Raw genomic sequence first — 17,110 nt, forward strand, 5'->3', positions numbered from 1 at the left:
CACATTATTCTTTATGGTTGTACCAAGAACATCATAAAGTTGGTTATAGACAGAGTTGATCAATGCCCCCAGAGCGTGCCCAAAACTCATTCAATTGATCGTGAATCATGCATCAAGTCGCTTTTTAATGTCTCACGATAAACGGCCCCAGTGACTTTGATTTGAAGGAAGAGAGTTATCCACAATTCTCTCGTGTTGTGAAAGTTTCAATCAAGCACAACTTTGCATCTACTAGTCCTTAGCAACCCCGAAAAAAAGCAAAAAATCTTGACAATTATGTAAGGTTCCCACTGAAGGTCAAGAGGATCTAGTTTTGCTACAATTTCTATGTGAAAGCTGCACATTGCAAGTGTAACAAAATAAAGTAGGAAACTTTACACCAATATATCAAAAACAACAAAATTGAGCTAACCAGAGCCACATAAGAAAGTACCTGCAGTTCCAGCCATTTTGACTATATATATAACAAACAGAACCTGAAATATATACATGCAATGTACTAAGATATGTAAAACCTATTAGATAACATGTGTGCATGATATGAACATGTTTGAGTTCATGTGGAAACATGCAGCTTTCAAGGATGTGTATTTGCAATGTCACGTGAGAGCGGGGAAGCAGAAGCAGTGGCAATTCTACCATGGGTAAAATGATCAGCACTTTTTCTACGATTTTGTTTCACATGGGGGACCTGGAGCTGCTCCAAATCCGTGGCAACCTCGTCCATGGTTGGTCTCAACTTTGATTCTATTGCAAGGCATCGCAGAGAGAGGGTAGCTACCTTACATGCCTCATCTAATTCATATTGGCCTTCAAGACGATTATCCAACACACGCAAAAGTTTGCGTTTGTTGGATAAGTATGGTTTGGCCCATTCCACCAAATTGTGTTGTCCTGATGGTCTATTCTTGTCCACAGCCCTCCTGCCAGATAACATTTCCAGCAGGACTACTCCAAAACTGAAGACATCACTCTTAGCACTCAGATTACCTTCACCAACATAGATTTTAGTCATTAACCAAAATGATAATTTTAGTCATTTCCAGCTAGGATCTCAAGTAAATTAACTAAATCCTTTCTCATTAGGCTGACCCTAGTAAGTAACCAGAATGATATTATCAGATTTATATAATCAAACCCAAGTCAAAGCTAGTGAGTGAAAGATTTTATCAGATACGCCAACCCCGTTGGCGAGTTGGCTAGAATGATATTGAGTTGAATCTTGAATAAATTTATGCACTCAAAATAAAAATGAAATATGAAGTTAAGGGGTCCCTAATGTGCACCATAGTTGCCAAAGTCAATGGCTTACTTAGCCTTTTCATAATGAAAAAGGTCAAATTGTTTTTTTTTAATGCCAAGAACCGAATTAAGTAGTAGTACGAATGCCGATTTTAGATAATAAATAAACATTTGTTTAAACGCACAATTAATACCTGTGGCTAGATATTCAGGAGCTGCATATCCATAGGTTCCCATTACCCTGGTGGAGGCATGACTTTTCTCACGTGTTGGTCCGTCCTTTGCCAGCCCCAAATCAGCAAGCTTTGCATTATAATTCTAAATCAAATCAACAAGGGAATCTTCAGATATGGTATCTTTATAATTTCCTCTATTCATGAAACATTGTCATGTGTGTGTAGGGCACATACTGAATCCAGCAAGACATTTGAGGTCTTGAAATCTCGGTATATCACTTTTGTTTCAGCACTGTGAAGAAATGCAAGCCCTTTGGCAGCGCCTAGAGCAACTTTCAAACGTAGACCCCAAGAAAGAGGTTGAAAGTATGACCCTCCTGTTACAGCAATTAATCATGTAAATGTTATGCACACACTTCTCAAGTTCAACAATGTGAAAAGATGGGAGATGAAAAACTCACTCATGAACAAGTGATTCTCCAAGCTACCACGAGGCATAAATTCATAGACCAGAAGTCGGTCTTTATCTTCAAAGCAATACCCAATTAATTTCACTAGATGAGGATGAGAAAGCTGGCCTAGATAGTTCACTTCAGCCTAAAATAGAAAAGAAATTAAAACAATGTAAGGCAAACCCATATAAGGGTAGCACTTAAACTCTTCTCTGTTTTCCAAATATTCATAACATTATTAATTATGAATTTAACAGGCATGTACTACGATTATAAAAGCTTTTATATTGTCAATCAATCAAAAAACATCTTTAACAAAAAGTTTAAAAGATAATTTATGATTGAACCACAGTATAAAATATTCTTAAAGGACCCGTACATATTATTTGATCTTTATACTTTACAAATCATGACACGTTTAAAATGTTGTCATGTAAAACAGATTGAGTTTAGCTTAGAAGAGAAATTAATATGGATGAGATTAGGCACCTCGAGACTTGCTTCATGAGTCATACCGTGCCTTGCCTATATGGTAAAAATATTCTCAAACACAGTTAAAAATTAAACATGTAACAGAGGCAGTGTTTGATTCTTAATTAGCAGGAGCAAATCAAAGGGGTTAAAGAAGAATATTAAACTCACCAACCGATCCTTGTGACCTTGGAAGCTATCCAAACTAAGTCTTTTCACAGCAACAACAACGCCCGTGCCAGGTTTTGCAGCAGCCAGTGAGTGGTTATCAATCCAGCCCTTGAAAACTGATCCAAAATCACCTTCTCCTCCTAACACACTGTCTTTACGGAAATTTCTTGTGGCAGCTGTTAGTTCTGTCAAACTAAAGTTCTTCAGATTGGATGACTGCAAGATCTCACCCTCAATCTGAGGAGTCAGAGGCACTAAGATCTCTGAGACCTTACTAATTGGTGTGCTGAGATCTTCTGTAATTTTATTGCTAATTGGTGTGCTGAGATCTTCTGTAATTTTATTGCTAATTGGTGTGCTGAGATCTTCTGTAATTTTATTGCTAATTGGTGTGCTGAGATCTTCTGTAATTTTATTGCTAATTGGATTGCTGAGATCTTTTGTAATTTTACTGCTTGGACTGCTGAGATCTTTTGCATCGACACTCACATGCTTTGAATTCAGCCCTGAGATGAAATATATCAATACAATTAATGTTAAACTTTCATAAACTATATGTCCTATTACACTTTTGTAACATTAATTCACTTAGCTAGCAAACTGGATATACTTAGACAATGTTATGGTTATGAATCATATGAGTACATTATGAAGAAAACAGTCAAATTCCCTAAGTTAAGACTAGATGAAAGCACTGAAGGAGAGGTTGTCAATATATTGAAACGAGAAATTTGGCATAAAAGAACAACTGAAAGAGGCTAGTTGCAAACCAAACCCATTAAACAAGAGCCAGCAAGGAAGCCAAACTTGGTAAAAACAACTTTGTCCTATCAAAATTCTCTCCATGTGGTCTTTTAAAACCAAAAAAGGGTATGAGAAGAAGCTGAAGTAGAGTGACTTAAAAGTGGAGAACACCAAAATCAATCAACACAAAAGCACATGGAATCAAAACTCAATTCAGGATGGAGGCAAAGGTAAACAAAAGTTTGGAATATGTACCAGCTTCAATTTGGGTGCTCAAACAAATTCCCATGATGGAAACAATACTAATTCCTTGAGCCTTGTTGCCTATAGATCACAAAATAAAAAGAAAAAAAAAAAAGAGACCATTCATATGAGGAGGACCAGCAGAAACCATGATGATGAATTGGAAAGAAGGCTAAAAAAGATGTCATACAAAAAACATGAAGGATGAAGAAAAGAAAAGGCCAAGAAGAACCTGTTTGTAGTAAATTAAGTCAGAGGATACAGGAAGAAGGAGAAAGGATATGCCGTAGAGGAGAGACACAAAGCGTGCTGAGATGTACTAAGGCAAGGCATTAATTAATATTAGTGGTTGTAGTGTGATGTGTGGTCCCCAGAGAGATAGAGAAACTATTCAGAAGTTAAACAACAAGTTGACCGAAGATCCAGATAATAGCTTGGAAGGATAAGTAAAGACATGGAGATAGAGAGGAAGAAGGAAGGTGCGTATGGCTAGTCATTTGGCATTGCATTGCATGCCATCTTTTTGGTCCAGCCTTTATGAACTCATAATTAAAGCTAATTAAAAAATCTTTTAAAATCAAGTTAAAGTTGTTTAGATATTTTTTAAAAGTTAATTTTAAGTAAAAAAGCTGTTTAAATACCTTAAAGTCTATTTTTAATTTTTAAGTTAAAAGCTGTTTAAGATAGATAGTTTTAAGTTATGGAGGGCCCTCAATCATTTTTGAGAGGCATTGAAAATTCTTTCTTCTGCTCCATCACTCATGTCACACCATTGCATGAATCAACACACAACGCGCGCCAGCCATGTTCCAGTATTATCCAGCAAAATAAAGTAAGAAAAAAAAAAACAAATTTCGTACTTATTTAGTAATTTCTACTGACTTTATTAAACAATATTTACTTTATAAAGTAATGAAAATAAAAATATTAGAATTTGAATGATGATATGCTAAATCCACATAATGTGGATTACTTATTATATTTCTACACAAAATTTAAATAAGTAGGTGCTAATTTGTAAATTGAAGTAATATAAAAATGTATAACTTGTGTTAATAAAGTCATAATTAAGTTTATGATTTATCCCTAAACAAAAATTAATTAAAAGTATCCACATTTGATGATTTTGAAAGAAAAAAAACTGCCCCAGATGATAAAAAAAGCCTACATAAGATTCGTATTATCTATAGCCCTAGTAGCAAGTAAGCTTCCTAGTTTTTTTGTCTGCATGTTGGGCAGAATTGGATCCCTTGGTCCTTAATGTTGACGACACTTCACGCAATGCCCTTTGTCTTCTTCTTCTATATCCTCATTTTAATATTTTACAATTTATAAATACCCTCGTCGTATTTGTTAAATTGTTATATTCTCACAGATAAAGATTGTTAAATTGTTATTTAAACTAAGATTCTTCTAAATTTCTAACCGAGCAACTTGCGTTGCGTTCATCACCAAATTGACAAATAAATTGTGGATACTAATTTTGGGGCGGTTTGGATAACTCATTAAATGTTATTTCTAGCCTGCTTTAGAATTCTGATAGATAATAGTCGATTATTAGTCATTTCATAAGATATAATAAAGAATTTAAAACTTAATCAGTATTATTAACACTCTTGCTAATTTCAACTGCTATGAAGTGGTACCCATTAATTACAGTAAATATAGGAATAATTAATATAATATTCGCAACTGGTTGAAGTGTTAGATATTTGGCTTCATTTAATTTTTCGTGTTGGGTACGTGTCTATGTAGTGTTTCTCCTTCTCTAAATAATAATTCAACTTTTTAACATGTGAAATTTTATAGAGAGAATATGTCCATTAGCATGTCTAAAACAATTATAAAATATTTTTTTACTTCTTGTATTTTAGTAAAATTTGTTTTTAATTCTTATACTTTCAAATCGTCAATTTTGATCATCAGATTTTAAAAAATATGTGAATTTAGTTCATTCTTTATAATATAAATGATTTTTTTCCGGATTAAATTCAAATGCTTTTAAATTTTAAGGACTAAAATAGTGGATTTGAAAGTATTACCAACTCACGGTCTATCTGGCTGTGTGTCAAAAAGATAGATGCAAATTCAGTTGAAGCAAATTGTATAATTAGTTTTTGCATGAATTTTTTAATTGAACGCCGAAATTTGACAAAATGTAAGTTGCGAAAGCGCAACTGGACACATAATATGTTTAAACGTATGTTAATAAAATTAATTTTATACCAAATTGATTTTATAGAATTGATTTTGGTTAAACTCAATTTATCAGTAACATGTTTTTTTATAACAAAATTAGAAAAGTGGTTTTTCAAATTTTGATACTTTGAACCAAAATTGATTTTGAATATGTAAACACCAAAATAAAGTTTAATGTTTTTGCATACCTTTTCTATTATAATTAGCTATTTTGATATACATCAACAAAATAAAAACTAATTTAGAGAATTTAATTTAATCATTTTAACATTTTTAATTTATTTATTTATTAATTTAACAATGGATTTTATTTTAAAAAATAAGCAAATTACAAATGTCTTTTACCATGATGCGCCAATTGCATTCTCATTTCATTACATAGCATAGCAAGCCAATAATATAATGCAGTGATTATGACTAAGGCTAAAGTTACGAATGAAACTATTCTTATTGTGTCATTTAACTATTTTTGAATCAGACTAGACATTTTCTTCAATATTTTTTAAATCCGCAAAGGTAATATATATATATATATATATATATATATATATATATATATATATATATATATATATGAGTGATCAAATTTTACTAATATAATTTTAATAATTATTACATTATTCTATAACTTTTACTAGATAATATTTTTTTAAATTTTATTATTGAATTAAAAAATTTTCTCATAAATCATATATACAATTAATCCAAATTCATTTGTTACATCATTTATAAAGATTAAAATCAACTTAATATAAACATTTTTAAATATATCAAAATATAAATTATTTAATTATCTTTTTATTTAACTTTATTTGACAAAAATAATCTTAATAATAACATAAATGTAATTCAACGGTGAGAACAATACAAATAGCATATTATATATATATATATATCCCATGTTAATGATAATCGGTACCAAGATACCAAATTACATGATGGGCAGTATATAGCATTTGTGAGGCAGCACATGTTATACCATATTTACTAGAACTGAGTAAATAGAGCATAACCCCGCTGCAACCAAACAACAAAAGTAAAGGATCCAATATACGATCCAGTACCCTCTCTACAATTTTGTTAACGTATTGCTCCCCTACAGCAATATAACGGCCCCATCAAGATAAGTTCAGCGGGCATTAGCATCCTACAAAGGCCCAAAGAAAATCAGATTTGGCCATCAAAGGAAGATTTGAACCAATTTGCTGAAGAATGAAGCTATGACCAGACCAGACATTTTCTTCAATATACCACGATGCATTAGCCATAAGTTCAAAATTGATTCTCCGTGTACATGAAGCAAAATCAGCTCCATATTGCTCCAATCCGACTTGATTTTCCTCAATTGAAAGTGATTTTGTATGGCAACCAAATATCTTAAATTTGAGTCAAATCAAAATTGACTAGAATAAACATGATCATATGACTCCACCACTAATTAAAGTGAGTTGGATGACTAAGGAATAAGAAAAGAGAAAAAAAAAACTATGGATTCAATCTTGTCTACTAACAAAACTAATATTTTAATAAATTAATATTTGTTGATTAAAAAATACACTAAATGCATATTTGATATTACTACAATGCACCATTTAACTGATTTGATCCATTACAAAAAAAAAAAATTAAATCCAATACAACTTAACTACCAAAACAATCTAATTTGACTTTATTTTGGTCCCTTTAATAAATTTGATCCATGAAATTTTTTTTTATCCATAAGAATTAAAATTGTAAGAGCACATTGGTCGGATAATACGAAGCTAAAATTATTAATGCGTTTCGTTTTTGAAATAACAAGTAACCCCTTTCTAGGTGATGAAAATGGAACATTTTGCCTAAAACACACATTAATCTAATTTACTTCCTCAAACTATAAAATGACTTGAAATATCTAAACCCCCTCTTAATATCCAAAACTAATTAGGGCCACATCACATTTTTAGGCCCAAATAAATATCATGAAGGCAGTTGCTTGGGGCATCCAGCATTTTTACTGGGGCACCCAGCAACGTGGAAGAAAAGGCGAAAATGTCTGTCACCCTTTAATATAAAAGCGGCACAGTGACTCATCCGTACGAGTCACTGTTCATTTTCGATTCTTCTTCCTCCAAAAGAAAGCTTGTTCTTCCAAGAATCTTCTTCCTCTTCTCGCTTCATTTTTGAGAATCTGCGGCCTCTTTTCGCTTCATTTCCGCACTGCCTCCTCTTCTCTTGCAACCTCTTCACTGTCGGTTGCGGCGTCTTCTTCTTCGTCAGTGTTGCAACTTCTTCCTCGTTGTTGCGGCCGCTTCTTCTTCCATCTTCAAGGTTAGTGAATCTTCTTCCTCCTGTGGTGCTTGTTCTTCCTTGCCGTTAGATATTGTGTATTGTGTATTGTTTTGTGTTTTGGTTTGCATTGGTGTTGCTTGTTTTGTGTTTTGTGTATTGTTGTGTGTATTGTTCTTCTTGCCTACCATGCTTCCTCCCTGCCATGCTTGTCTGCTCCATGGTTTTTTTTGTGAAAAAGCCATACGGATTGACAATCCGTATGAACCATACAGATTGGCAATCCATATGATTCATATGGATCACCAATTCGTATGAGTTTTTTTTTAAATGATTTTAATTATAAAAAAAAGAAAAATGACAAATATTTATACTGATTTTAGTTTGTTTATTATTGATTTTATGAATGATTTATTTATTATTCAGTTTATCTAAGAAATGTTAGCAGGATTAGATTACAATTTATATTATATTAGATTTTTAAAACAAACATTAGATTTGAGAAAGAAAATTTGGATTAGAAACAAGAAAATGTTAGTAGAACAAAAATACTAAAATATTATTTTGTCAAATATATTTTAGAATGTCGCGCTCTCATCCGTCGTCATCACGTTGGACTAGCCTCAACGAGGAACTGGAGCAGCTTCTTACGAATGTGCCCAGTAAGAATTAACATATAGTTACTTGAATGTTAATTTTGTTAATTGCTTGAATGTTAATTATGTCAGAATTAACAATTGAAGAGCACGAAGAATTGAGGAAAATGGCAAACATGATGCAGAATGTCGCAGGTCTACCAGAGACTTTTTTTCAAGGACTAGGTCATGTTCATTTTGATTTAATTAACATATGATTTTTCTGTTATTTCGTGTAACTAACCATCCTTATTTTGTGATATAAATTGTAGATTTTCAATGAAGTTAGTAAGGTATATGGTGTCAGGTGGAAGGATGTACTTGACGGCGTATGACATTTGATTGACAAAGACGAAAATTATCATAACGTTGTCTACAATAATGATTTGGACCAACTAACCATTGTAGCAGGGTGGACATCACTACGAGATTTTTACTAGCTGACCAGATATCATCTAGTATCCTTAACTCATTATGGTAAGAGTGCATTTTTTCTTACCATATTCAAGACCAGTTGTCTGCCCAGTTCATTCCCAAGATAACACTCTTTATACCATCAAGTGCCAGGTTCTGTCAACTTCAAGGCTTATCTTACTGAGCAGAAAGTTACCTGTAACAGTTGGTAAGCAACTTATTAATTTAGTTGTCAACATTTCTTTATTTTTCAAGTTTTAAATTTCATTACATAAATTGCTAACATAACACTATTCTTAATATTAGGACGTTCCAAGCAGCATGTATTATTTTCTTAAAAACAAAGATTGAACTCATTTGCACTTGGAGAACGTTGCAGAATGTCGGCTTATGTTCAATCATTGGAGGAAGACACTTAAAATTTGAGCTAGATGAAAACATTTATGCAAAACTTTGTCTTTGAAAGCTAACATGGAAATCATTTTTGAATTCATTGATCCCACCCTTAACCGTGTGCTTTATTGGCCATGTTTATAAACATTTTAGGATTTCCAAGAGAACATTTTAATTATTATGAATAATATATTTATATAATAATTGTCTTATAATAATTGTTTTATCATGTGTTGATTCTAAATTTTTTGCAACTTATATATAATAGTTTTTTGTAATGTTTAATATTATCCCATTATTTTTGAAAAAATTTGATCATGTTTTTGAAATAAATTATTTTTAATTAATGACTAAATTAAATTTTATCATTGCTAAATTTAACCAATTAGTCAATTAAAATTAATAACTAAATTTAAGCAATAACTGAATTAAAATTAATCATTAAAATATTATGTGAATTCATTTGTTTTATCATTGCAAAAATTGTTATTTTTATTAAAAAAAATTGTAAACTGTATAAAAAGAAGGCCGGTATAAAGAAAAAGATTAACGTACGTACGGATTGACAATCCGTCTCATTTTTCGAAAATCACCATATACTTCTTAAAAATTCACGTACACCACCGGAGACCAAATAAACTTTCAAATTGCCCTTAAAGAAAGCAACTTACACTAAATTATGGAAAATTTGTGAAAAAAAAATGACATTGCAAAAATAAAAAAAAATATAGTTGTTATTTGTAATCGAAAATACCATAAGGATATTTTTGACATGCTGAGTGCCCTAAGCAACTCCCTATCAAGAAACAACATAAGACTTGAGTGCCCGGCTCAAGACTTGACAAAAAAAAGCATAATGTTGATCAAGTTTAACCATAAAAAACGTTTAACAGGAAAAAAAAAATGTTTGCAGCAACAACCTCCAATTTGCTAACTGGCTAGTTAAAGAAAGGTTAAATAATTGGATTCCTACTTTTTAGTTCCTATCATTTAAAAATAATTTTTTTTAGTCTTTATAATTTATATTTTAATTTTACTCTCTACAATTTAAAAATAATTTTTTTAGTCCTTATAATTTATATTTTAATTTTCTTTTAGTCCCTATAATTTAAAAATAATCTTTATAATTTATATTTTAATTATCTTTTAATTTTTATTTAAAAAATATATAAAAATAATTAACTACAAATTAGTTATAAATTATAAATTATTTTTTTATTATAAATTATCTTATAATAAACTAATTACAAATTACTTGTTAATATTTTTATAATTAATTATAATTAATAATATTATTCATATTTAAATGATAAAAACTAAAAAAAATTAAAATATATAATATAAGGACTAAAAAAATCACTTTTAAACTATAAAGATTAAAAAAAATTAAAATACAAATTATAAAAACTAAAAAAATCACTTTTAAATTACAGAAATTAAAAAAGAATCAAAAGATAAAATATAAATACTAAAAAAATCACTTTAAAACTATAAGAATTAAAAAGTACAAATAATAAAAATATAAGGATCAAACAAGTAATTCATCCTTAAAGAAATAAAAGTTGTTAAAATGCTCGGTAGCAGATTTGTATTCGGTTCATTAAAAACTGACGCGGGGAAAATGTATATCGTTCGGTCTCCATGCAAATGGCTCAAATCAAAGCCATGCATGATTTGCAAACCAATTACATATCAAACTGATATATAGGCACATTTTACCAGGCGTAACAACAATATAAATGAATGCACCTAATCCAAATCAGTTTGTGGCCAAAGCTTTCTGCTTCGATTTGGTTGCTTTTACACAACAGAACTGGAATGGAGTTATGGAAGGTGAGGGGTAGTTCGTAATGGACCTTGGGTAGCAAATAAACTCAATCAAATCAGGATTCAGAAACACTGTGATTGCATAATGATGACATTATTTAGCACAAATTATTGTGTACCAATAGCAAATTAGAATTCTCTACAGTCTCATTTTTCAGGATAAAAAATGCAAGTAAACGAACTGCATTCAAAATAATAACAATAATAAATTAACAGTTTTCCATTGGAAGAAGTTAAACAGAAATTAATCTTGTGTAGCAGCTCCTTGGTTGAGCTCGGCAAACCTCATGCCAACCCGCATAGAATGCTTGAGAAATTTCTCTGCACATCTTCGTACACAGGTTTCCTCTTGCTTTTGCAGGGATTTATGCTTAAATGTGTCAACACAATCATTAAAGCATCTCTCAACCAGTGAATTATACATTCTCAGACTGCAATGAAACATAAATCTTAATCAGGATCCCATCTTATACCAAGCAAAAGCTCAACTAAACAAGCAATTGCTATGTCAAGGTTGACAATGTTACCCCTCATCAAGCAACAAACAATCATCCCTACTACGTTGTGGTCCAAAACATTTACATTTCAGTATTTCAGAAAAAATAAACAGAAAAAATCTAAAAATTCACAATCTGTTTTTCTCTTGTTGAAGGGAAGTTTAAGTTGAGTCCCGATGACTCATTAGGGCCAAGGCAAGTCTGTGGACTTAATGAGAGCTTACAGAAAGGAATTTACAAATGACTCACCAACAAGATCCTCACATTCGCGGCAGGACTCAAACTCCCATCCTTGTGGGAGTATAAGCCTGATTCTTACAACCTGGATCAACCTTTTGTTGATTTTAAAATATAATCCAGAGCCGCAATTTCAGCTGCAACATCAATGTTTTTGGGCTCAATGTAGCTTCATTTATGCAAAATTTACTGCAATGTCAAATATCACAGCAGAACAACGCCCTCGGTTTAAAACCTAGCAGCATACAGGTATTTTATATGTTCAATCATTCTCGTTTCTCAAAAAAAAAATAAAAGCAAAATGGAGACCAACAAAGGGGTTAATTTGATTGAATGGAACTTATTTCTAACCATCTTATCATCGGTAAGCTTCTCTTATAACAAAATGTCGTTCCCAAAACGTCCAGAAGCAACATTCAGATGTTGCGCTGGTTTTAAGGAGAACTTCACAATATGGGCTTCATAGAAAGAGAACACAGATATTTCAAACAACAGTGCTGCCCATAACTTACAAAGTAGTATGAAGCCCCGAAATCTAAAAGGGAGTCAACAGTCAACGATTCAACACACACACGCTCACACGATAACAAAATTGCAGATTTTGAAAGCGCAAAACGGATAAATGTAGCGACATGGAGGCTTAAGGAGGGAAAAGATTAGAACCTGTCACGGATTTGGAGCTGATCGATCATGACAGTCATTCTTTGCTTATCAGCCTCAGGGAGCGAATCCAAATCCGCTAGCATGCTCTTGTCCATGTTTGATCCACCGATTGGTCACCGTCGACGAGGGTTTTGCCAGAGAGTATGAAATGAAGGAAGAAACTGCGATCTGCGGTAGAAACCAAACCCTAACTCGGAAGTGGAACAAGATGGTATATATAGGTCACACCACCAGTTGCCACTTAACCTATTTATTCAGGGTTTCAGATTTAAACTAAACGCGTCGTTGCACGTGTGTCTATGTTTGTATTTTTGCCCTTCTGTATCCTTTTCAAATAAAAAAAAATATAATAAAAAGAGAAAAAAAAAATGTTGTGATTATACAATCAACTAACCATATTTTATTATATATGATAAATTTATTAATTTTTAAAATAATTTTCTTAAATAATTCAAATAATAATTTATAATTATAATCATATGATAATATAAAATTATTTTACATCAGTATAATAATAATCATAATAATAATTTGATTGTTTTTCAACTAAAATAATTTGATTTTAAACCTTTTATTATTTAATTTTATTTTCATATTAAACTGAGACCTTGACGCTGATTTCAGTTAATTATCCTCTAATGTGATTTAAATTTATAATTCTCACATTTTTTAAATATAAAATATTTTTTTATTAATATCTTAGCTTTTTTGATATTCGAAAGTAAATAAACATGGACAAACATAAAACAATGTCCATCAAACTGGGTTATTATTGGTTCTAATAAAATTATTCTCGGTACCTATTAAAGTAATTATCAAACTATCATTTCTTACATCCCTTATCTTCATTCTTCTCTTCCTCTTTTCTTCTCTAAGTTCATTTTTTTTCCTTTTTTTTTTGCTCTTAACTCTCAACACTCATGTTGTCAAGTTTATTTTTTCGTCTTCATGGTCAAACTAAATTATAATTTCGTTGTAAATTTTTGCACAGTAATATCATGATTTTATTATTTTTTATGTTATTATTGCACAATAGAATCACAGTATCATGGTACAACAACACCAAGAAAAATAACAGAATTGTGATTCTGTTATGTATTGTGTACAATAGAATCACACTTTCATTTATTATTTTTTTGGAAAAAAAAATATACAACGAAAATATAATTTTATTATACATTTCTTTTTTTCAAGAACAAAATCAAAAGGAAAGTGTGATTTTGTTTCACATTATACAACATAATCACACTTCCCTACTACTACCCTGGTGTTTTAACCTCCCTTGGTTCCATTGTGTATTTTTTTTACTCCCTTGATTCCGTTGTGCCAACACGCTTTTATGTAGTAAAATCATGATACCCTAATACTTTAGAGGAAAAGTAATCTTGGAATTTTGAGTGTAGGGGCCAATAACACCTCCATGACCCACGTATTCAAGTCGAAACTCTAAGGAGACAGTTTTATTTATAAGCCCAAAAGGTTACAACTGGACAACAAACCCGTCTTGGTCCAAATTTTGATTTGGGTCCAAAAAATACATTTACTTTTATTAATCGATTAAACATGCTAAATAAAATAAGTAAATAAATGCATCGTTCATTGCTATTCATATTTAAAAAATAAGCCAGAACAGTTACTTTATTCTATTCTTATTCTTATTGACCATGTTCATCTGAAACGATGAATGCAGCTAATGGCTAGTGATCTACTTAATTCTCACGACAAATATTTTTACATAAAAAATACCAACTGTTATAATAGACTTAGCTTGTAAATAGGGTCATAGACTAATAGGCAACGACCCGTGAACAGTGAAGACTTGTGTTATGTTGACAATTAAAATAACTTGCCCCTGTGAAATATAAATCTTTATAATTTTAACTAATAATATTTAAAGAAGATAAAATACTTTTGTTTTTTTTTTCTTTTGTAAATGGTTTTTCTCCCATGTGAGACATTGAGACTCATTGGAGTTTTCTTCGTTTTCTCTCTTTAATTTTCACAAACAAAAATATGATTAAAATAAATACCATTTCATTTATTTGGAGTAGTAGTAGGTTGGTAAAGATAGATAAATTGGCATAAGAAATTCTAAAAATATAAGCAAATACTTTTATTTAGGAAAAAAATCATCACAAATAATTTCATGATTGTCATATTCTACTAGTTCAAAGCGTTGATTAAAGCATTGTAACCTTTTTTTCTTTTGAAAGGTAAATCAAAATTTTATTGAAATGAAAATCAGATTTAACACAAAAAAAAATGTCAAAACTGACTAAAACTAAAACAATGAGAAAGTACACTCAATCTCCCGTGTCGTATAGACCCCCACCTCATTTCTTTGATATACTTCAATATGTTTGGAATAAAATTTCTCAAACAATAATCTCAAGAACATGCAATCACATAGATTGATGGTCTAAGGAGTTTAATTTAATTTATTAAACAACATGGATGAGTTATTATGATTCTCCTAGTTTTATCTTTAATTTTTACGAATAAAAAAATCATAAATTGATGCATTAAAAACAAAGTTTTTTCCATTAATAAACAATCATCATCTACTTACTAGTTGCCAACTTTTATTGCTTTTTTTTCCGGCAAATATATATATATATATATATATATATATATATATATATATATAAACAAATGAAGATTACTCTAGAGGCAAGAAACTTAAACATAACAATAAAACACTTCAAAAATACAGCATTTAAAAGGTATAAACAACCAAAACAAATGATTTAAAATTGATAAATGTACACGTGTTGGCCTCTCAGACAGGTAGCAAAACAAATTATGGTGTAACTCCAAAATTGAAAGGGTAAAACAATCATTAAGATGGTAACTGAAGAATTATGGTCTAGACTCTCATTGTTAACTGAAAAATTATGGTCTATACATAGTGCATTTTGTGCCTGTAATATATTTTATCCATTGAAACTTTCTTTGGAAAAATATTAGTACATGGTCAATTCTAACAGTTCTTTAATGCTTTAGGACAGAAGGATCAACAGTGGAGTGTCAAGGTGCAGGCAACACTAAAAGCATGACTCTTGAATAGGCAACACCAATATTTTTTTTGTAGTTCTATCATTCATGTTCATGCATATCAGGCAGCAGCAATAGAAATGGAAAAGGAATGCTCCAACCCATTTGAAGGTTTTGAACTAACTGTGACCTTATTGGGGGAAGCCAATTATGATAGAAAGGAAAATATTCAGTGATACTTTGTCCTCAATTCATAACAATTGTTTAATTATTATAAAAAAAATATAGTTTTACAAAACCATTGTTGAGGTCAATTTTATACTGAAGCATTGTAGAGATTTAGTCGAATTGTAGATGAAAAATAGTTAATTATTTAATTGAATTTTGTTTTCTCCAATTATGAGTAGCTGCAAAATAAGAAGAAAATAAACCGTTTGCATAGTCACATTGGTCAGGTAGTAAAGCATGTGGTGGAAGACTCCCTTTGTCAGGAAAATAAACAATTTTGTATTTACAGATTTGCATCTCAAACCAACAATTTCTGTCAAAGAAAAACACCTTTACGACTTGCTATATAATCTCAAACCAACAATTTTTCATTCCACTTAATTTGTCTTATTATACACATAACCACGAAAATCTCAGTGATCAAATTAAGGGATTCATTTAATATCATGACTATTTTCTTCCTGTCACTATAAAATTAAGTAAAAGTTTTCGCTTAATTCACAAGACTTTTTTTTTTCAGAATAACTACTCGATTTTATTGAACAAATTGATTAAATATAATCTATTTGATTATATTATCTTTTTAATTTAGCAATATTTGTTACTTTATTTATTAGAAATAATAAGAGATATAAAACTAAGGAGTAAGGACTAATAAATATTTTCCAATATAATAATTAATTTAAAACAATAAAAAAAGTTCAGTAATGATTATATGTTCTATTATATTACTACTATATTATACCGATAATGTTGGTGAAAAAAGTGAAAAAAATCCCTGTGATCGAGGAATTGAGATGCACAAAGGGGTTATTTGCTATGAGGACTGAGATGGGGCACTAATTACTAAAATTACCCAATTAATTTATGTAGGGTAAATCACACTAATTAAAATTGAAATTTGGTGAAATTATACAATTTTTTAATATATTTTTTCTTTATAATTTACCATTTTTTGTTTTTGTCACTGTAAGTTTTTTTTTTCATTTTAGTTCTTATAAAATATGCTTTTTTATTTTTTATCTTTAAAATGTTTTAGATAACATTTTTTTACTATTTAAAACATTTTTTTACTGTTCAAATCAGTATTTAAAGAGCTTTAAAGACGAAAAATAAAAAATACATTTTAGAAGCATTAAAATGGAAAAAAATTATAGGAATAAAAAAAAACACTAAATTATAAGAATAAAAAATATATTTAAGTCAATTTTTTCTCTTTTTAAAATTTACAGTAATCTCTCTTTAGAGGAGGTTGG

At 30.4% G+C, this 17,110-nt stretch overlaps 2 protein-coding genes across 4 annotated transcripts; both read right to left on the reverse strand.

The window, feature by feature from the left end:
* Positions 1–255: 255 nt before the first annotated feature.
* Positions 256–3,889, reverse strand: LOC114378037 (probable serine/threonine-protein kinase PBL9). Of its 3 annotated transcripts, none has more exons than XM_028336542.1 (8): positions 3,732–3,889; positions 3,512–3,580; positions 2,513–3,018; positions 2,360–2,395; positions 1,880–2,015; positions 1,653–1,795; positions 1,437–1,560; positions 256–990 (listed from the first exon to the last, which is right to left on the reverse strand). In XM_028336542.1, exons 2-8 carry the CDS (start codon positions 3,543–3,545, stop codon positions 578–580), a joined length of 1,392 nt encoding a protein of 463 aa, XP_028192343.1. In that variant the 5' UTR covers positions 3,546–3,580; positions 3,732–3,889; the 3' UTR covers positions 256–577. The 3 variants fall into 3 exon arrangements, with proteins under 3 accessions (XP_028192343.1, XP_028192344.1, XP_028192345.1); XM_028336543.1 differs by having other exon boundaries at positions 3,690–3,763; XM_028336544.1 differs by lacking the exon at positions 2,360–2,395.
* Positions 3,890–11,291: 7,402 nt separating this feature from the next.
* LOC114378371 (mitochondrial import inner membrane translocase subunit Tim9-like) lies at positions 11,292–12,852 on the reverse strand. Its single transcript, XM_028336955.1, has 2 exons — positions 12,633–12,852; positions 11,292–11,666 (listed from the first exon to the last, which is right to left on the reverse strand). The coding sequence occupies exons 1-2, from the start codon at positions 12,725–12,727 to the stop codon at positions 11,480–11,482; spliced, it is 282 nt and encodes a 93-aa protein (XP_028192756.1). The 5' UTR covers positions 12,728–12,852; the 3' UTR covers positions 11,292–11,479.
* Positions 12,853–17,110: the final 4,258 nt, after the last annotated feature.

This window comes from Glycine soja, chromosome 12, assembly GCF_004193775.1.
Source record: "Glycine soja cultivar W05 chromosome 12, ASM419377v2, whole genome shotgun sequence".
NCBI lineage: Eukaryota > Viridiplantae > Streptophyta > Magnoliopsida > Fabales > Fabaceae > Glycine > Glycine soja.